Below are 21,843 nucleotides of genomic sequence, written 5' to 3' on the forward strand. Positions count from 1 at the left end.
CTGGTATAATTTTAAATGTATATTCAAGGAACAACAGTATCGTGTTACCTCAAGTATCCTAAGGATTTCACAATGCCCAGCAAAAAGAACACGGAAAAGGCTTTCTAAGCAAACGTTCTGAGGGAGAAATTGTCCCTCTAAAGGAAAAACTCATCTTTAAAATGACAACTTGGCTTAATTGTAACAAGGGTATTGGCATCCCTCAATCTCACATTTACAGGAACAGGAGGGCTCCACTGAGCAATTAATTTTGGGAGCCCCCTTGTTCAATAAATCACCTGACCCTCAAGGAATAGGGTAAACAGTCTTCTCTATCCTGCCGGCCACCCTTCCTGGCTAGCAGGAAGGAACGGCTCCAAGCCATTGGAAAATACGCACTGGATGGGCTGATTGGTGCCCACCCCAATGCTGAGGCAGGAAAAGGCCATAGAAATCCTCAACTTATGAGGGCCACCCTCCTGTAGGTAACTGCTCCACTTTTTCAGTATAGAAGAAAAGCACCCCAAGAATGGCAATGATGTATGCACTTCCACTGCACGTCAGCATTGTACATTTGTAAATATGAATAATTAGCCACTGCAAGGATTTTTCCTTGGCAGGTTTGTGCATGTTTGTTTTCTTTTGCAGAAACCACAGTGTAATCAAAGGTGACTGATAGATCAGGAGGCCTCATTACCACCAGCAGCATCTTCCTCATCTAAGCCATGGCAAAAATTACAAAAAATTGTCTTATAGTTTCATAGTTTCTAGGGTCAGAAGGGACCTGAGCAGATCATCTAGTCCGACCCCCTGCCATGGCAGGAAGAGCACTGGGGTCAAATGACCCCAGTAAGGTGGTCATCCAACCTCCTCTTAAAAACCCCCAGGGTGGGAGCCTGCACCACCTCACTTGGAAGCTGGTTCCAGACTCTAGCCGCCCTGACCGTGAAGTAGCGCCTCCTGATGTCCAACTTAAACCTTCCCTCCGCCAGCTTGTGACCATTGTTCCTGGTCACTCCTTGCGGCGCTCGGGGGAACAGGGACTCCCCCAGCGCCTGCTGATCCCCCCTAACCAGTTTATAACAGGCCACAAGATCCCCCCTCAGCCTTCTCTTTTGAAGGCTGAACAGGTTCAGGTCCCGCAACCTTTCCTCATAGGACCTACCCTGCTGTCCCTTGATCATACGAGTGGCCCTCCTCTGGACCCTCTCGATGCTGTCCACATCCCTCTTAAAGTGCGGCGCCCAGAACTGGACGCAGTACTCCAGCTGCGGCCTGACCAGTGCCGCATAGAGGGGGAGGATCACCTCCTTGGACCTGCTCGAGATGCATCTGTGGATGCACGACAAGGTGCAGTTCGCCTTCCTAGCCGCCTCCCCACATTGCCGACTCATGTTCATCTTGGAGTCAATAATGACTCCCAGATCCTTTTCCACCTCTGTGCTGACAAGAGGGGAGTTCCCCAGCCTGTATGTGTGGTGCCTATTGTTCCTCCCCAGGTGCATCACCTTACACTTGTCTGTGTTAAACCCCATCCTGTTCTCCTCCGCCATCTTGTCTGTTTGTGTTGTCTTGTTATATGTTTGGTGTTTGTTTGGTCTGTTTTAAATTGTCACAGTTTAAATACATATGAATATCATAAAGATATGATAAAAATCACTGGAAATACTGCCTCTAAAAATTGAATCTGTTTGTAGATCCCAGACCAGAACACTTCCATCCAATTGGACTGGAAAGTTGTTCTAATATTTAAAACAAAGGCAACAATTCATATAAAGTTTTAAATTCCATTTGATTACCAAAATGATATTTATTAAAGGTTATGTGTATTTTGTTTTGCTTTTTTTCCTCTTTCTCCCCTCTTCTCTAAACTATCTGATAACATGTTTTGTTTTGTTTTGTTTTCTTTTACTTCTCTCAAGGATTTAAATGCTATTTAGGATATCAGTGTAACAAGATGCATGTAAAAAGAAACTGCACTCAAAGTCATATTTAATTCAACATTATTTTAATAAGTGAAGAGACAACTATACCATTGTAACTGTTTAAAGCAAGCTTATTATGTTTTTTTTGTTTTTTTCTCTCTTCCACCCCACCAAGGTTTTTCTTTTAATTTCTTTTAACTGCCTTGGTTTTGTTTTAACTTCAAACCAGCTGAAGATGACACACCTCCTTTCTATATAGCTGGACCATGGTGTTCAGTAACCCAAACAGTATAGTAAAATCACCCTTGTGTAAGGTTAATGTCAAAGGGGGAATATGTAGCAAAACTCCCATTTTTTGTTTTGTTTTTTATTACATTCCCTCCCCTTACCCAACCATTTCTCACTTCTTCTCTCCCTCTCTATTCCCTATAGATAAGTGTAAGTGAGCTAAGACATAGGATAAGCGTCAGCATTTTATTTTGGTAACAAGTTGTATTTGTTTTGTTTTTTCTCCTTCTTTATATTGTATAATTATTATGTTTATATTGATTTTTACTGTTCTATATTACTGTTTTACTGATACTATATGATTTAGGCCTACATATGTAAGTTAGCATAAGTCATGTCAAATTCCATTTTGTTTGTCAAGTCTCCATCTTGTCCCCATGCCCTTTTGTGTAACCTATGACTCACACCTACCCCTCCTATGTAACTTGGTTCCTGAATGAATGGGGATAAATGAGGGTGCTTGAGAGACAATGGCAGTAGGTATAAACATAGCTCCCTCTGAATGACCGAACCATCAAAACCAATACTTGGACCAACAACCCAGCCCTTGGAACCACCCTCAGCATTCAAGAAACAAAAGATGAGGCAACCCACCAATGTGCCAAGGCTGTACTGAGTAAGAACACCTGAGTAAGAACACCTGGAATCCTCTGGAATAGGACTGAGATTGCCTGGACATGCCCTCCCCACAGGAGATCATAGGTAGTCTGCCCCATAACAAGGGGTAGTGAAGACTGACTTCTTGGGACACCCTCTCCATCTGGACCAGCACCATGCCGCACCACCTATCCACCCAGAGGCCCTGCTGGCAACGCCCCTCTGGACAACATCTGCTGGACAAAGACCCCTTTTTCAGCCTGGATAGGTAGCTATCACCCCCACCCTCTCTTCAACCGAGGACTTGGACTCTGTTTCTCTTCCCTACCTGGACTCCAACCCTTCCATTGAGCCTCTTTCTCCTGCTGCCATTGTGAGTGCTTCTGTGTCTGTGTGTGTGGGAGTGTGTGTAGGAACCAAGCTGTACAGTATAGTGTTCATTTAATAAAACTGTTATTTGGACCCCTGAGTTGGGTTTTGCTTTACTACAGTTCCGGCCCTGCTCCAATCTCTGCTCTAACTTCTGTCTCGTTTCTCCCTCTCCTGCTTCTGGCTCACTGCCACCTCCAACACCTGTCCCATGTTCCTGTGGCTCCAGCTGTCCTGAGATCCTCTCTGTCTGCAAACCCCTGTTTCTTTGCCACGGTCTCATCTCCACTGCCTTTTCTCCTGATCTCTGCCACTGTTATTGCCTTGTCCCCACTGCCTTTTCCCCTGATCTCCAAGCTTTCTGCCTCTGTCTCCTGACTGTTTCCCCCTTGCTACTGAGTTTTTTCCCTTGCTTCCACCCTGGCATCGGGTGACCCCAAGTAACCCCGGGGCCACTTGACCTTAAGTAACCCCAAGCCTCATTTCCTAAGCCAGCTTCTCTCTAGTCTACTGGTTCTAATCCCAGTTCCAGCAACTTTCAATCCTTACACTTTCTCTCTCACCTTAACCTTCCGCCAGGTATCCCAAGTACCCCAAACACACACATACATACCGTACCATCCAAGTTAGGAACTCACCTGTGTGTGTAGGTGGGTGGTATGTGTGAACTGGTAAATATACACATACACACATACATGTCATCATGTGCGTGATATACGAACTAGTGATCTGTGTATGTGTACTCACAACTGTGTGTGGGTATTCACAACTGATTGTTGTCTAATTGTTGGTGTGTAGTGTGCTTGAATTGGTGATAGGTATGCATGTGTCTAGGCTGGTTTGGATGTGTATATGCCTGAGTTGGTAATATGTGTGTGTGTATTCACCTAATTGACTCGTGTGTTTGTATATGTGCAATTGTGTCACACCCTCCCTTCTAACAGGGCAATATTCTGATCCTGAGAGTTGGCCTGACCCCACAGGGCAACAGCTGAAACACACAGGATGACCAAAACATAACAGAACTCAAGTCAGCAGAGCCAGCTTTAGGGAAAATGGAGTCCTGGACAAACTTGTATTTTGCTCTCCCGTCTTTCCCCCATCACTGTCCCTCCCTCCCCACATCACTGTGTGTGTTGGGTGTGTGCTTGGGGTGTGTGGGAATGTGTGTGGGGGGGTTAAGGAGTGATGTGTTGTGGGGTGTGGGGGCAGCAGGCAGGGCTGCTTGCACAGGAAGCCCAGCCCACCAGTGGGGCACTACTGCCCAGTGCCACCCATGCCTGCACCCAGTACACTGGTGGCAGCGGCGGGAGGGAAGGGGGAAGGGGGGAGCAGCAGCAGCTGCAGCTCAGTCTCCAACCCCAGCAGGTGGGTGATAGTGATGCCCTTGGCACTCAAGCCAGGGCTGCCCAGCCCCACCACCTTCTCGCTGTGCACTGCTGCCTTGCCTTTGGCCCAGCTTTTGATGCCCCCCTCCCAACCAGTCTTGTGGCCTGAGCCTGCCACTGCCACCAAAGCTCTGCCAGGCTTGGGCTCCTGCTGTGGGTGGAGGCGACTGGGTGCCTCCAGGCTGCTGCCAGCTTTGCTGTCCCCATCAGCCAGTGAGGAGGGCAGCAGGCTTCATGGTACCCTGGCCGCCTACCTGGCCATGACATGCAGCAGCCAGGCATGCACTTGGATGTGGGGGGCCCAGCAGGTCCCTGGGCACTTGGGGTTCTCTGGACCCTGGCGGGAGCCACCCTGTGTACAAGTGAACCAATAGTGGTGGGGGCAGGGGCTGGGCTTGGGCACAACCCCAACAGGCTGAGCATGACAAGCACCAAGAGCAGCCCCTCCTCACCACTGCCACCCAGAGGGCTTTGTATCCTGCTGCCTCAGCTGGCTCCAGTCAGCTCCAGGTGCAGCGAGGAGAGGCAGGCCCCAACTGCCCAGCCCCAGGATTAGTTGCCACTGAAGTCCCCCAGTGGCTTACACCTGCCATAAGTGGCAGAGCATGGCCTGTGCCTGTGTGTGTGGGTGGCTGTGCATGTGTGCATGTGTGGGAGGGTGTGTGGGGGCCCCCCTGACCACAGTGGCCTGGGTAGTCCCCTATACCGCCCACCCTGAAGAATGGCTCAGCAGGTCAGCACTGCTGGTTCCAACTGGTGGGCAGATAAGCCAGCCAGTTACCAAAGACCCAGCCAGCTGTGCAGCAAGGCTCGCTCCTGCCTTTGCTGGGAACTGGATTCATTGAGTTAGCTGTTCTAATCCCACTTCTAATTACTAGGATCTCAAAGTGCTCTAACCTGGACATTTACACTCACTTCCTTCTACACCAGGGGTGGGCAATTATTTCAGGTGGAGGGCCGCTTTCTGAGTTTTGGCAAGCCATCGAGGGCCACATGACAGGCAGCCAGGGGCAGATAAATATTAATTTTCTAAATTTTTTAGGGGCCCTGTGGGCTGGATAGAACAGTCTGGCGGACTGCATCCGGCCCGCGGGCTGCATTTTACCCACCCCTGCTCTACACAAATGGTACAAGCATTCACAAAAGAGTCTTTAAAGTCTATCCATACCCAGGCACCTCAAGAGACAGTTGCATCTTCAGAGGTGCTGCATCTAAAGCAAGGCCGTCCAACCTTTTTGAATGTGGGGCTGGATCATGAACTTTTTATCACTCAGTGGTCTGGCGAACTATATTCAAACACTCTCTGTCCTGGGCCAGAGAGACCCTGCCTGTGCAGCCCTACTGCACCTGCCTGTTACTACTGCAAGGTTCATGGTAGCTGCTGGTGGGCAGAGGCAAGAGAGACCCATTCTGCATCCAGCCAGCTGCTGCCCCAGAGACTGATGGGGAGAAATAAATAGCTCCACATCCCCATCCCCCAAGCAGTGCAGCCCCACGAGCCACAGCTGCCCGAGGGGGGCCAGAGCAAGGCGGCCGCTGCACTGCAGCCCCTCACCCACCAGCCTGCATGGCCTCACTCACCGTGGTGCCCGGTCAACCACACACACAGCCCTGGCAGCCTCAGCGCTGCAAGCCCGGAGCGCGGGGTCCGGCAGACACTGGTTCCCGCTGCCTCACCCCGCAGAGGTCACGCCAGGACCCCACCTGCTGAGGCCCCCCCGGGGCTGCCCTGCCGACCACCCCGCAACTGCCGAGCCTGGCGGGTCCCGGGAGGTGGACAGGACACCAGGGGCAAGGGGCCAAACCGAAGAGAACTAAAAGCAGGCACTGTCCTCAGCTCGTCCTGTCAGGCATGGCTGGGGCAGCCCCGCGCCGTGCAGGCCTTGGGGCGGCAGTGGTGGCAGCACCCTGCCCACATGACAAGCCCAGCCCCGTGTGGGTGAGCAGCTCCCCTCCCCTCCCCCACCAGCCTGTCCCGAGCGAGGGACCTTGGGCATCAGAAAATGGCTTGGTGGGCTGCATGGTGGCCCATGGGCCATATGTTGGACAAGCCTGGCCTAAAGCAACTTCCATTGGTCTGCCATGGAGAAAGCCGGCTGGGTGTCTCTAATGGATACAAACAGCAGCTGCCCATCCATCCATCTACATAGATACACATACATCACCCTCAAGGGATGTGGGTACACAGCTACATCCCATGGCTTAGGGAAACTTCATGGAAGTTTTGCCTAAGTAAAAACTGTGAGACTATATGTATCCATACATACATATATTACAGAGCTGGAGCAACTCCCTAGGTAGATACTGTAGAAATGCATGGCTGTACATGCTGACATCAGGGGGACAAAATACAGACCATGGGGAGTAAGTGCCCCAATGAGGTCAATGGAACTGGCCTTGCCTCTCCAGTAAAGACATTTCAAAAGAGCTGTGTAATCACCTGCTCCTCGAGTCTCCTAAACCTCTCAAAGAAGGGCTTTCGCGGCTCCCCTGGTCCAGCCTCCAGCAGCAAGCTTCCCTGCAGACAGGCAACAGCCAGAAGAAAGCAAATGGGCAGCATCCTCCTCACCCAGCTCATTCTGAAACAGAGAGCAGACCTCACAAAGCTGCTTGGTAGGTCTCAGGAAGGGTTCTTCACTTCTCTCTCTCTCTCTCTCTGGCTTTCTCTAGTCTCTGTGGCTGCTCACTGGCTTTCTTCCTTCGATACTAAGGTCTCACATTCCTTTGCTAAACAAAGTCTGTGGGTTGGCCTGAAAACAGACAGGATCTGCAGACTCCATCAGCATTCCCAAGGAGCCAAGCTTAGCACAGGAGTAGTTCTTACTTCAGGAGCAAATCAGGCTGGAGCAGAGGCCCTGCTAACAGGGAGCAGGAGCAGGGCTAGGGGAGGGGCAGAGATCGGACTGCTCCTGTTTATAAAAGCACTAGGATACCTCTCTCCCCAGCTCTGAGTCAGCCTGGCTGGTTTTATTGGAACACTAGAAACATCTCTGCTCAGCCAGACTTATGTAGGAGCCCAGATGAGCTTTGCAGGAGCGTGGGTCTGCTTGCTTCCTGATCCAAGCCAATGGCTTCCTGCTAGCACTGCTCTGGCTTGGGGTGCAACCAACAACCTTCCATGCAGCACAGCTCACTGGTACAGGAGCAGCAACCCAGATGGCCATTGTCACAGAAAGAGTCATCACACACCAGATCAAATCAATATCCACACCATCCACATTCTGCCAAGGGTCTGCCTGCTGGATATAGAAGCTCACCATAGTCACTTGCTTCAGGAGACTCTGAGGGTAAAGCTCTAAACAGACAGGCACTTGGGAATCATAGACACCTGCTAACTGCCCTCAGAGGCCCCACATAACCTCATCAGGATTCTGCTTTGCAGAGTATGTTGGCTCACATGCACTAATGTAACTGTGTCCACACAGCACTATGAGTTAATTACCAGGCGGATAGGCTAGTTGGCCTCATCACTCTGATGGCTGTGAAACTCAGGCTGAGCTTGGGCCTACTCACAAAAGTTAAAATACAAAATACTAATGACAGTTGCATAGTGCAAGAGGATGTGAGTTTTGTGGCTGGTTCTTCTGAAAAGAAATGATGAGGCATCACTTCCAGCTTATCTTACTATATTCATGATGATTTTAAGCGGGCTCCTGGGTAGTCTGGTAAGTAACTGTATGAAATGTCTATCCTTGATTAATTAGTATGGTAAACATTTATTTTGCAATTAATTCATGTTTATGTGCAGGAAGAGTCATTCTGTATATGTGATAGATGTCTCCTCCTAATTTATTCTTGTTTTGCTTTAGTGGCTCCCAAGGATGACTCCTCAAAAATCTTGTATTTTTCCAGGTTGTTAATCAATTTCCTGATATGTTCCAAACTTAGTAGAAATGGATAACCTCTTGTCACTGAGGAAGGTAATTCATTCAAATTGGGACTTTCTGATAACCAATAATGAGCAGTTTGATTAACAGACTTTCCTGTCAGTTATTGCTTGGGACTCTCTTGGTTTACTACAAGAATGCTGTGAAGACACTGAGTTAAAGGGTGTGGCAGTGAATTTGGAGTGCCTGCCTCTTTAAGGGTGGAGTCAAGTAGCCAGCAGGTGCTTGATTGCAGCAGCCATTTTAAAACACTGGCTGCCTATATAAACATAGCAGTTTGCTATGGGTAGCTGGGTAGAAATATTACTTGGCTGAAAGGTTGTATGAAACATTTTGGTGGTAAGGGTGGGAGCTTATGGGGGTAGTTTGGAGGCTCCTGGTCCTTGGCATGACCTAAAACTGCACCCTGCTGGGGATGGGTGGCTTGGTGGGGCTCCTGGTGGTGTGGGAGTCCCCAGGAAATGCCAGGCTAGTTACCATCCTGGTGAAAGGCAGGTCATAGCACCTTAACCCCTAGCCCACAACGTTGGGTATGAGGGGGCCAGACCTGGCTATGGCCACCTGAGCCCAATGAGGGTATAAGACCCAGGTGGTGCCAGGCATGGCTATGGCCACCTGAGCCTCCACAGAGGAGGGAAACCCCAGAGCCCCAAAGGAGGGGTTAGATGTATAACCCTAGAGAAGGGGTGGTAGTGAGGTCCTGGAAGAGGGTTGAGTAGGGCTGAGGATCAGCCTGAAGGGCACCATATGTGGGTGAGCTGAGTAGGGCTGTGGGACAGCCTGAAGGGCAGCACATGGGGCAACCCCTGGAGAGCAAGTTGAGGGAAGTGTGGAGCCCCAGGAAAGGGGAACAGAGGGCTGGGAGTCCAATATGTGCTGCCAGGGGCCCAGAATATGTTTGTGTATGTTTATGTGAAGTTGCCCCAGGAGGGGCCAGGGCAAGCTTGGTTCAGGTCAGGAACTTGACTGGGCACTATTCAGGTGAGGGTCATAGGAGAGGCCCAAGAGCCTATGTCTGCCACCCAAGGCGTAAGTCAGATAAAGCCTATGACCTAGGGGAGCAGGCTGGAACAAGTTCTCGATGTGAGAGAGACTCTGCGAGAGGGGGTGGAGTGCAAGAGGCGCTAGTGAGAGGAGGGCAGTGTGAATGTGCATATGAAAGAGGCCTGACAGTGAGGGCTAAGCTTAGCCTGGCTGTAGGCTGGGAGCATAATGACACCATGGATGCCATCTGCGAGGCATGGGCTGCAGTGTAGGAAAGGTTTGGAGCTGCAGATAGTGCCCCCTGGCATCAGGGCATGTCAGGGCATGTAATGGGCAGTCTCCTGCATTTACCACCAGTTATGGGAACAGCAAAGTTGTGGCAGGCAAGATGGAGTGGGCTGCCCCATAGAGACAGGTGGACAGGCTAGCATATGACTCAGCCCCAAGCTTACCCCCTGTCACAAAAGGTATAAAAGAGAAGTGAGATGGCTAACAGCATGCACTTCAAGACTGAAAATCCATTCTGACAAGAATGGCTGCTGTGCCCAGCTGATCTGTGGGTGATCAGATCCACACCTTAGAAAAGCTGACAAGACAGACAGACTGCCTCTTTCCCTGTATTGGTGAGAAATTATCATTTATACAGCTAAATACTGGACTTTGCTCTGCTTTAGGCTCATTTAACAGTGAATACTTGTAGTAAATAAAGCCTTTCTGTCATTCACGAAACAAGTTGTCATGCCAGTGACCTAACAACTCAGTAGTGCCAATTAACCACATCTGGATAGTGCTGCAATCAAGCTATGCTGCTTCTACTTTCAAGCAGGCAGCTCAGCCAGGGCAGTGCAGTGCACTTCATAGCAGCATTTCCTGGCATGGTAAGTTATTGAATTTTGAATTGCAGAGAAAGGATTTGTCTTTTGAACCAGTCCCATACGACATGAGCAGAAAGGGCCGGAAATCTACAGAGAGTTGACACCATGGTTGGAAAGGGGGAAGTATAGACTAGATTGGTAGGCAGACAGAAACATGAACAAATAGGCCCAAAGCTGGAAACCAAAAGGCACAGCTAAACCTCTATAGAGCAAGACCAAATGAAAATGCCCCATGACACAGAGAGGACTGGGACCAGCTCCAGCATGATCCCTCCACTCACCCTTTCTCCTTCCTCACCTTTCACTGGTGTGTCACCCTTTCTTGGTGTGGTGTCCCTTTTCCTGGGTTTCCTCCTCCCCTGGTTTCACCACCCCACCAGCTTCAAGCACAGGTCTGATGCATTGTAAATGGAAGTTGGTAGGATTCTTTCCACTGACTTTAGGGAGTTCTGGACCAAACCTTCAGTGTACTCTTATGATCTCCATTAAGTTAATATATATAGCAGGGATGGGCAATTATCTGGGCATGTGAGGGGGAGGGGAATTGTCTGTCGACCCAGGCAAGCCTGGTGGGGCGTGTAGGAGTAATTGGCTTACTTGACTAGAAAAACAGACAAAGACCAGAAGTGCTGATACTGCTTAATTCACTTAAATGTTCTGAGATAAGGAATCCTGCATGCCCCGGGGTATCCTTAGGTTATCTTGATATTATTTACGCACAGAGCAATGTTTGTTTACGTAAACTTCCTAAATTTTTGTGTAATTTACTATTGTTTTGTTTCTCCAAGGTCGTATTTTTTTTATCTCTTTCTCTGTCTTAAGTATAAATATGCTTGTAAACTTAAAGTCTGAGAAATCCTTTGAAACAGACAAGTGGGTGATTCCCCTTGCTGTATGGAATTCTCCCTGTGATCACAGTATAGCCCGAAATAAAGAAAAGCTGGCTCTGTCAGTTCTGATTCAACCACAATGCAAAGTTTGATTTCTTCCACAGGGGGTAGGGAAATTGATCCTGTCAAGTCCCAGGCCCGCCTGCCCATACCCACTGCTGGGGGCGCTGGACAGAATGAGCAGCATCTCCGTGGACACCAGCCCATCCAAGGGGCCACAGGTGGGTGGGCAGTGGCATTGGTGGTGTGTAGGGGGTGCAGGCTGGTGCATGTGCACGCCTTGCAAAAAGCTTCGTCAATGCTGCCAGCGGCATCTGCGAGCAGTTGTCACTGAGCACCTCCCCTGCCCCTGCCCCTGCCACGGCCGAGCACCTCCACTGACACAGCCACAGCTGCCTGTGGGAGCTCCCTGCTTAGTCTGCCCTGCTGCTGACACCACCGTAGCTGCTTGCAGGAGCTCCCCGCTGCTGCCACCACTGCTTGTGGACAGTCACCGTGACCCCCCAGCTTCTGGGGGCACACATTGTTCGTAGGCAGTGGTGTCCAGGAGTGGGATGGCCAGGACCAGGGCTGGGATCACAGGTGTGTGTGTTGTAGCAAGTTTGGGCTTCAGGGGTGGCTGTGACACCCCCTGCAACCCTTATCCCCCCTCACTCCAGCTCCAGGATCCTCCCCTTCTCCTTGTCTGCTACACTTTGATGCAATGGTTTGATCAAAAGGGAGGCTGCCTAAGGGTCATAGAACAAGCCCCAGTTCTGGCTGTAAGCAGGTCCCTCCTGGTTCCCATCATTCTGCCCTTCTCAAGTGAAGCTTGCACTCCTGACCCATCTGTGCCCCCCAGGGCACCTGTAGCCTTAAGAGCTACTCACGGTCTGCAACCTCCCCTACAGCCAAGTTAATACTGCACAGGTGTTACTGTACAGTTGCTCCCTTGTCAGGGCTTTGGACTTCTCAGCCTTCGCCATTTTTCTTTTGCTGGGCCCTCCAGCTCCAGTCCACTGTGCTGTATTGACCTGCTGGCCCCACCACACCCCTTCCCTTCCCCCTCCCCTTCCAGCACAACACACTTACCAGCTGTGCAGCTCTCCATGCTGTATCAGAAATCAGATCAGTATCAGCCAATATGCCTCCTTACCGATAGCTGATTTTTATCACCCCAGAAATCTCTATTGGTGCACCCCTAATTTAAATTTTATTTTTAAAAATATTTTGTCCTGATTTACATGCATTTGCATAATGTGTATATAGGTGATTTCATAATGGCTCAAAAAAAGTCTTACTCTATTATTTGGAGGGGAGGTTTATGAAGGAGGCTTGTGAAGAGGTGTGTGGGGTTTGTGAGGAGGGTGTGCAGGGCTGGGGGGTTTGTGAGGGAGGTCTGTAGAGGGGTGTGGGAGTGTATGTGGGTGGGTATGGGCCCCTCTGCTATATACCCTCCTCCCCCATGGTGAACAGCCCCTGCTGCTGGCTGTAGCAGAGGCAGCAGCAGGTGGTGGGCCCTTGGGGTGCTCATGGCCCACAGCAGGCAGAGCCCTTTTGGGGGTGCGTGGCTCCAACTGAGTCCTGGGAACTGCATGTGGCAGTGCAAAGTCGGCCTGACCTAGCCAGCTGGTACGCACCTTCTGGCCCGACTGGGCTGGCTCTGTGCTGCCATGTACAGCTCCTGGGACTCAGCTGGAGCCACATGCCATTGAGCCAAGCTGGCCCTGCTCCATGCCTCCATGTGAGGCTTTCAGCATTCCAGCAGGGATCTGCACATAAAGGCGTAGAGCCAGCCGGCCTGATGGCATGTGACTCACCAAGTCTTCCAGTCTGTGCACCTTCAGGACAAGTGGGCTCCATGCCTCCACATGCAGTTTTCCACTGGAGTGCTGAAAGCCCCATGTGGAGGCACAGAGCTGGCCTGGCCTGATAGGGCTCCCAGCACTGCAGGTGGGAGCTGTGCATCATGTGCTGGCATGGCGCCAGCCCAGTCAAGCTCAGTAGTGCATGCCAGCTATTGGGCTGAGCTGGCTCCATGCTGCCATGTGCAGCTCCTGGAATTTAGCTGGAGCTGCACAGTGCTAGGGTGTTCTGCCTATCATGGGCCATGAGTGACCCAAGGACTTACTGCCAGCTGCTGCTGCTGCTACTAGTGAGGGCTATCTGCCATGGGGGAGGAGGAGTATATAGTGGGAAAGCCCCCTCCCCACCCACCAGCTGTCCAGTTGCACACCATCAAGCTCAGTGCCTCCACATGGGGCTCCCAGATGGAGTGCCGGGAGCCCCATGGAGGTGGAAGCCCAGAGCCTGCCCGGTCTGATGACACACGACTTCTGAAAGCCTGCCTCCTCCCGGCCTTCAGAGTGGCAGCAGTGTGTTGGTGTAGATGGCAATCCCTGACTTGATTCTGCTGCTGAGATCTGGCACTCCTTTTCACTGAGCGCCAGCTCTTGGGACCGGACAGCTTGGCTTATGTTCACTCACTAACAGGGCACACCCTCTGTCCCACTTGCCACGTCTTCTGATTAAGAAGAGAGGAGGATCCTTGATCGATAACGCTTGCCTATACAAGTGCCCGACATTTCTGGTCCTTGGGGCTCTGCCTCCCCTTAAACCCCATCCTTACAACAACCAGCTCTTACTCTACTGCCAGGCTGCTGGCCATCAGATGGAAACATGGTACCACCAGCCAGCCCCTCAATTGGCCGGACTTGATCCCAGTTAGTAGTCTTTAATTATGTTGGGGAGAGTCTCTCCCCTTCCTGTCCTGTCCATTGCTATGTCTGGCTGAACATCTGTGCCTGGACTCTGCACTGGGCATGCAGGTCATTTTTTACTCACACAGCTGGGAGGCATCAGGCCCATTCTCTGGCCCCTGTATCTAATTATAAGTTCTGCATCCTCTCAGCCTCAGTAGTTAGGGTTTCTACCCCTTAATTCACGGCCTATGGGGCTTTTATTAGTGCCCAACAGGGCTAACCTAGCCAGATTTTAATTCTATCTACACTTAACAACATTACAATTGATACAAAGCCCTGAACTCCCACTTTCCAGAACAGACTCACAATTGGAGCTTGCATTGTTTCCCTGGGTCAGGCAACATCCCTCTGGGCTCTGCGTGGAGTGTCACTCCCTCTTCTTTACCAGGAGTTCAGCTCCCTTGTGCTAGAGGGTCCTCTGAGCCTCTACTCTTGAGCAGGCTTTCTTCTTCTCGCTTCAGTCCTACCAGGATGTCTCTAGTGGGTTATGGAACAGAGAAAGATCCCACACAATTTACTGATTCGTTTGATGCGCCTGGCTGGGGGAGTATTTGGTTGATTGCACGATTTCACAATGATTGCACACTTAATTCATACAATATAATTTTATTTTAAAATTCCTTGCTACACATATAACACTGCTTAGGTTTAAGAAATCCTTCCCAAACAATGCTATAAGAATTACTATTACAAAAACAACTACAATTACAAGTAAAGGTTATTTCTCATGGTATACTTAAAATCCTAGAATTCCTAGAAACCAAATCCCCAGATATAGTTTCATTCTTTAGTTATGGTTTTAGGGTTGGTCTCAGCAGTGATAGGAACAAGTCCCCTTCCTTCAGTCCCACTCAGGCGCTCCATGGCTTCAGCGTGAGCAGGAGTTCTTGTTCATGGAGAGGGTGGTGCAGGTGATCAGTCTGATCCAGGCTACACTTGCGATTCTTCCTTCAATGTTCTGCAAGTGAGGTTACTTCCAAACTGGGACTGTAGGTTACAGTTTTTATTGGGTGGGTTGCTGTCTTGGGCCCCTCCTACCCAAACCTGTCACTATTCCCAAATTTGGGCTCGGATCTTTTACCCAACAGATTCCTTTCCTGGGTTGTCTTTGGGAAATTTTCCACACCGCTGCTGTGACCTCTTGCCAACCCCTTCCCAAAAGCCCCTAGGTTTCGATCTCTCAGAATATTTACCTAAGAGTCACTTTTAGGTTAACTTTGTTAAAGGCCTCTAGAGACAATGTTCAAAAACCAAGACATTCAGCACGTTTGCTGCAAGGCCTCTAAAGATAAAATTCAAAATCAAGACACTTACCACACAGGCAAAAACAAGCAATGACCCTAGATAAAAAGGTGAACCTTGCCTTTTTTTCTAAACTGGCTAATGGGTATTTATTACAAGCATTCAAACTATTACATTCAATATGACACAGGACAAGATTCACTCGGGCTCCACGCTCCTATCACTAGTCCTGGGTCTTTCTCCTTCCTTCTGCCAGTGCGGGGTGCGCTTTTGTCACGTCAGCCCCTGCGTGTCTGCCTATTCACTGCTGGCACAGACTGGTGAAATGGGGTGGATGTAGTGCCTGAGGCTCTCCAGTCCATGCCACTGCTGACCCTGCAGGTGAGTCCTGGAGCCCGGGAGGTTTACGGGCATTCTAACGCCATCTTGGGGGCCCAGTGGGGGTGCTTCTTGGGGTCTCACTACCCTGGGGCCACTTGCCTGGGGGCTCCCTGCTACCACAGTCAGTAATAACTATTTTTTAGAGGCGCCCTGAGGGCCAGATAGAAAGGCCTGGTGGGCCAGATTTGGCCCACCCCTGCGCTACTGAGACCTCTGCCAATCCCTGATGATCCCAAACCACCAGAATAACTATAATGAAAACATAAGCCTGCTAGCTACAGCACAAACTAAATCTGTACCAGGACCAAGCATAAACAGCAAATTACTGTCAGAGCAGCAAGGCTTCCCCTTACCCTGGCTTGCAGCTCTGTGTTAGCCATTGATGTTGTGGCCTATTTGTTCTGGTTTCTCCCCTTAAAATAACAGGAGCAACTCAGTTTCCTCCATCAGTCAAGAGACAGACAGCCATCCTATTGTTTGGTCCACGGCATGAGCCTGGATAAATTTTGTGAAACTCATCAACTTGAAGCAATTTCCAGGGACCAAAAAAAAAAAATCATTCAAATATCTTGTTCTGTGATTAGTTAGAAACCCAAGAGCTGAACCCCAACCCTACCTGCCCATCCTGTTCCTAGATGCAGCTCCCCACCCATCTGCAGCCTCATTCTTTCCAGCTGGCCAAGTGCCCTGCCCGTGCAGGTCCCAGTTGGCCTCCTTGGAGACCCTGGGATTCCAGGGCAGTGACAGTGCAGGGCTGGGGCCTGGGGCACCGCTCTCTTCCGTTCCACGCATGCCCCTGCCCACAGAACCAGTGCTTGTTGCAGGGGCATGCAGGGATCAGCTCTGTCTTAGCCCCAGGCCAGCCCTGCACTGTCACAGACCTGCAATCCCATCCTGCTCCTGGACACCGTTCCCTGATGCTTCTCACTGCCTGCCTGTGGTTCCATCCCAGCCAAGAATGGAGCAATGCCACTTTGGGAGTTTTCATGGAATGTTGAGGGGCAACACTGACCTGACATGGGTGGGGAGGGTGCTGTTTACTTGGCTCATAACAGGTCACCAAAACTCCCTAAGTGCTCCTCAACCCCAAATAATTGCCCACTCCTGCCCTACAGAGTCTCTGTGGTGCCCATAACCCAGAATAGAGCATCTTGGCGCATGCTTTTTTCTTCATTTTTTTTCAAGAGCTCCAATATAACCAGCAGCTGTTCTACACCAAGGAGAGGGGGGTTCCTTCAAGTCCTCTCCAAGCTGACAGTCTTTCACTAGACTTCCTCTGGACTTACAAGTTCATCATGGTAACCAGGACCATCACAGCCACTAAAGAAAAATGTCTATGTGCAGGGACTCCAACCTGAGCCACCACAGTTGGAGGCTTCCTTTGTGTGAATAAGGCTGGTCCTAGCTGGCAATCTCTGGATCAGAGACCTCCTGGACTACAGCAGGAAAACTGGGTGGGCCTCTTAATGCTTGGCTAGCAGACAGGCTGTCCTGCCTCGGGTGTCTCAGCAGTGCTCCAAGGAGGCTGAAAGTGGTTCCTTATTCCCAGATCTTTATCAACGCTAATCCTTACACAATTAAAGGTTCTTAGTAATGAATTACACAAGCTAAAGAGTTAGGATATCACAAAAATGTATATTTACTAATAAAAATATAAAATAACAGCATGTATCATGTATATTGCCTTGAATAAAGAACTTAGACTATGCTGGGATTATGGGGTAAAATCTTTTTTGCGTCATCCCAAACCACAGGTCTCCACCACCAAAAGACTTTTTGAAGAATTCTCCATGACCTCTGAAAGCCTGCCTCCTTTCGGCCTTCAGAGTGGCAGCAGTGGGTTGGTGTAGATGGCAATGCCTGACTTGACTCTGCTGCTCAGTTTTCATCTGCCAACCTGCCAACTGACAGCACCCCAGGCCTGTGTTCGATGTACAATGCCCCAAATAAAGGTAAAATCCCTTTCAGGTCACCCCAAAACACATGTCTATACCACTGGGAGACATTTCTGAATAAATCTGAGCAAGGAACTGCCTGATTCAAAGCTCAGTTTCTGAGTGCCAGGCTGCCAGCTCACAGGCTTCCAAACCTGAATAAGGAGCTAGGTTTGGGCTAGGATTACAGGTGGAAATCCTTTTTGTATCACCCCAAAGCACATGTCTCTGGCATCAGAGGACTCTTCCCAGGGTTCTTGGGGGTCGTCCTCCGATGTCAGAGCTGCATGTAGTGCGGTGGCCTGAAAAGGATTTTCACCCATAATCCCAGCTCAAACACAGTTCTTTATTTAGTGCTATATACATAGCACACAGGCCTAGGGGGGCATCAGTGGGCAGCCTGGCATGTATTTTTTTTTTACTATTTAAAATATATTTATATATATATAGAGAGAGGGAGAGAAAGAGAGAGAGAGAGAATTATGCATATACATCCGCTATCATAAACTTTCCATCACACATCTTAAATTGCATTAAGAAACCCATGTTCCCATTACAATAAATGCACCTTCTACCCTCCCCTAACCCAAACATGGTCACTTAGTCCAAGCCCCTGTCCTTGCGGCCATCACTTCTGTTGCGGTTGATCGTGTTGTTGTCCTTCTCACAGTCTCCAGGGCCAGTTGCGTTTCTGTCCTCTTTGTTCTATCTGTTGCTTTGGGCCAGACAGCGCCCTGCTCAATTTATTCAGAAATGTCTCCCGGAGGTGTAGAGTCTGTTTTGGAGTGACCCCAAAAGGATTTTGCCCTATAATCCCAACCTAATCTCGGGTCTCCGTTCAGGGCTTTGTACTTGATGCACTCTTGTTATTTTACATTTTTATTAGTAATTATGTTTAATTTCTATGACATCCAACGGGAACGAGGACTCACTTCAGCCTCGTTTCCAGTGACCCCTGCGGCAGAGCGGCCGCTACCTGCAGCTCCGGAGCTCCCCATTAGGCCCAGAAGGGATCCGCGCGCGGCAGCCCCCGCACAGCCCGGAAACACCCGCGAGCCTTGTGCTGGGCGGGACCTGCCCCGGGACCTGCCCCCGAGCTCCGGCTCCGCACCCGCGCGCGGGGCTGTCGGGAAGGCCGCGGAGTGGGGCGGGTCCCGGGGCCTGTATCGGCTGCGTCGTCCGCCCGCCCGCAGGGTTGCAAGATGGCGGTGGCGCGTCTGGCTCGGCTGGTCCTGGGTCCGGGAGCGGTTCGGGGTCGAGGGGCCGTGGCGGGGTCGCTGCCGCGCTGCGCCGGGCCAGGCCGAGCGCCGCGCCGGCTCTTCAGCAACCGCAACATCCTGGTGGAGCTGGAGGAGGGCGCGGGTGAGCGCTGCTCCCGGCGGCGCGGGTCACCGGGTTGGCAGAGGGCCCGAGCGCCCCGGCCGCTTGGGTGCGGGCCTCGCTCTTGGACGTTTATTTGCTAGACCAGGCGCAGGCCCAACCCATGTGCCCAGGCCCTCTGCGCGGAGCTGCGGTTCTCAACCTTTTTTGTACCAGGACCCATTTGTAAATATCGACGGCCAGTCCTGACCCAGTGCCCGCAGGCCCCAGCACCCCAGTCTGTGGGGCAGGGGGGCCCCAAGCTGCCCCTGGTAGGCTGGGACTCTGCCAGTGCTAGGGAAAAACTGCAGTTTCCCACATTTTTCTCCTTTACAGGAAAATCCATTTTTAAAGTTCGTTCTGACCCTTATACTCTTGGGACCCACTTTTGGGTCATAACCGATGGGTTGGCAAACACCGGCATAGAGCGCTGGGGGAAGCCCTGTGGCCCTGACTCCTGCTGGAGCTGCTGGAAGGGGAGAAATGTGGAGTGGGTGCATTGCCACTGCTGGGAGCAGCAGAGCCTGCTGGCATGTGACGCTGTGCACAGTCTGAGGGTACTTCATGGGCTCTGCAATGTTCTGTTCCAAAGCTGAGTTTGACCTGAGTGCCCAGGAGGGGGAGGAGGGAAGTAGTGTCTGAGTTGTTGCTCCTTTAAAAGAAGGGAGGCTGGGCAGTGAGAGAGCAGCGGCAGGGGCCTGGCCCCAGTGAAGGGGGAGCTGAGACTTCCAGGACAGAGTGTGCTAGTGCAGAGCAGCTGCAGATCCTGAGTGACTGGGGCTTACTGGTTTTAGGGGAGTGGGGAAGCCCTCAGTTGGCCTGGATCTCTAGGCAGGGTTTCCACATTGCAGTGATAGTTTTAGACAGGCATAGTGCACAGTAACTGGCTTGAATAGGGTTTGGGGAGGGAGCAGGTCAAGGACACAAGAGGACACAAGGACACAAGTAAGGAGGGGTGTTATGGATTGTTTCTGAAAGGCATAGGGGTTAGGAAAGGGTTGGCGTGGGACCCTTCCTGGGACCACGGGGATACAGGGGAACTTGGTGGCTGGTTGGAGGGAGATGAGGCCAGGGCTCTTGAGAGCTCCCTTCCGGAATCTAGGCCAAGGAAGGTGTTTCCCCTGAGGTGGTGTAGGAAAGAAGGCAGGGCTGTGTGGGAAGGTGGCGCTAGTAACAGGACTCAAACAAGGGAGTGCTTTCTTCTCTGCACCAGCCCACTGGTTTCCCAAGAGGTTGGGAAGTAACTTTTGGATCTGAAGTGAAGGTGCCCCAATACTTCCAAGTTCTTGGAAGAGAAGAGGAGGCAGGAGGGGAAATGGCAGTGTTAAGTTGTTCACCCAGAGTGTGCGCCCAGACAAGGGGGAAGTCTCAGCTCTTGGGTGAGGAAGGCTGAACACTGCAGCCTTAACAATTTTTAAGGTAGCAAAGTGCAGCGATTTTAACACCAAGGAAGTGATGCAGTTGAGGTCAACCCCTTAACTTTAACTTGTCTCTCTCTCTTCTCCCTTCATGTATTCCTTGTGTTACAATCCTCAGATACATGATCACATGCTATTTCAGTCACAAAGTTTTTGCCTCATTTGGTTGGTAGGACAGATAGTGCTCTGCCAATGAGCAACGATTCACTATCTCTTTCTATTCTTGCCTTCATGGCATGCCAAGGAGACTTTCTGTGGCTTTCATCTCTGCATATCCAGGCATCTTGCAGACCTTGATGGGTTTGTCCTTGTGAAGACAAACCTCCAGTGAGGCTGGGAATTGTTATTCCTGTTCATGCAGAATAGTGTTGATGGGTGTGTCCACACCACACACATGCACCTTTCCTAAGGTATCGCCCACCTCAGGAGCAGGGCTTGCTTGACCCCCTCGTCAGAGTGGGACCAACTACAGCTGTCTGCTTGTTGCTTAGGAAGATGATGTCAGTTATGCTCAGGTCATGGTTGGGTGCATTTTTACACTATGGGTTAGTTAGGCTTTGCCTACACAAGAGAATTGTAGCAGTTATACAAGTAAATTATACCCACATGGGTGCTCTGATTCCAAAAAATTAAACTGAAAAATGCCCTGAGGAGTGGACAGTGGTTTTCAAAAAAATTAGATTCAAGGCAGCCCTCAGGAAATGCAAGCTATCAGGTTTCACTCATTTTTTGACTACAGAAAAGTAATAGAGCAATTCTTCTGTTGCAAAGAATTTAGGAAGTTTTTGACACTATGGATGTCTATTTCAGATCTCTGGGTTAATCTTGTGAATTGTGCAGGTGTTTGTATCCTTAGTAGCTAATCTGAAAAAAGCCTGTCGTGAGCTGAATTGAGAGCATCCAAATGGCAATACCCAGTAAGATGCTATTGCATGAGACTGGAGCGTGCTACTTAGTGGCCCCGCAGGTATCACTGAGGTTATTCCTGGTGGGTTCTAATTCCTCTTATGTTTACTGGGGTGCAGGGGTAGCTGTGATGAAGATGAAGAGTCCTCCGGTGAACAGCCTCTCCTTAGACTTCCTAACAGAGTTTTCAATAAGCCTGGAGAAACTGGAGAATGACCGAGGCTGCCGTGGAGTCATACTGACATCTGTACGTGTTATACTTCAATAAAGATATCCTTTCTGGGGCCACCTCAGCTAGCTAGTGGGAATGCAAAGTGCAGCTGTATGCAGGACCCAACCTTGTTTCTTGCTCAGTTGAGTCCTTTTGCTTAGGGGTGGGTGCACCGATAAGAGATTTTGGGGGCCAATACAGATAGCCAGTTTTTAAGGAGGCATATTGGCGGATTTCCAATACAGCTGTGTGCAGCCGGTAAATCTGTTGCAGTGGAAGGGGAGGGAGAAGGGAAGAGGCATGGGGGAGGGTGCAATGCCCCCGTGGTGAGGGAGGGTGGGGCTGGGGCAGGCACTGCCTAGCTGGGACAGGGCAGGGCACAGGAAAGCCACGGCTGGTGGGGGGGGCAACTGCTGCTGTGTGCACCATGGGAGGGCATGAGGGGCAGGGCACGTGCCCCTGGATCTGT

General features: G+C 50.6%; 2 protein-coding genes and 1 long non-coding RNA gene across 6 annotated transcripts in view; 2 read left to right on the forward strand and 1 right to left on the reverse strand.

Annotated features, from left to right (window-relative positions):
* The window catches only part of PTX4 (pentraxin 4), a 23,877-nt gene extending 15,696 nt beyond the window's left edge, over positions 1-8,181 (reverse strand). The window contains exon 1 of the mRNA XM_019507513.1: positions 6,987-8,181. Coding sequence (XP_019363058.1) covers positions 6,987-7,124 — 138 coding nt within the window. The 5' untranslated portion in view covers positions 7,125-8,181. The remainder of the gene's footprint in view (positions 1-6,986) is intronic.
* On the forward strand, positions 8,140-17,515 carry LOC109290770. Of its 2 annotated transcripts, none has more exons than XR_002095678.1 (2): positions 8,140-8,211; positions 16,662-17,515. It is a non-coding gene; the product is annotated as an uncharacterized LOC109290770 (long non-coding RNA). The 2 variants fall into 2 exon arrangements; XR_002095679.1 differs by lacking the exon at positions 8,140-8,211 and adding an exon at positions 8,231-8,466.
* Positions 17,516-18,636: 1,121 nt separating this feature from the next.
* ECI1 (enoyl-CoA delta isomerase 1) overlaps positions 18,637-21,843 on the forward strand; it is a 20,254-nt gene continuing 17,047 nt past the window's right edge. Inside the window, exons 1-2 of one of the 3 annotated variants that reach the window (XM_019507520.1) lie at positions 18,637-18,842; positions 21,283-21,410. In XM_019507520.1, coding sequence (XP_019363065.1) covers positions 18,683-18,842; positions 21,283-21,410 — 288 coding nt within the window. In that variant the 5' untranslated portion in view covers positions 18,637-18,682. The remainder of the gene's footprint in view (positions 18,843-21,282; positions 21,411-21,843) is intronic. The other 2 variants (XM_019507519.1, XM_019507518.1) reach the window with 2 other exon arrangements.

The sequence above is a fragment of the Gavialis gangeticus genome, unplaced genomic scaffold (assembly GCF_001723915.1).
Source record: "Gavialis gangeticus isolate Ggan-Ray unplaced genomic scaffold, GavGan_comp1, whole genome shotgun sequence".
In the NCBI taxonomy this organism is placed as follows: domain Eukaryota; kingdom Metazoa; phylum Chordata; order Crocodylia; family Gavialidae; genus Gavialis; species Gavialis gangeticus.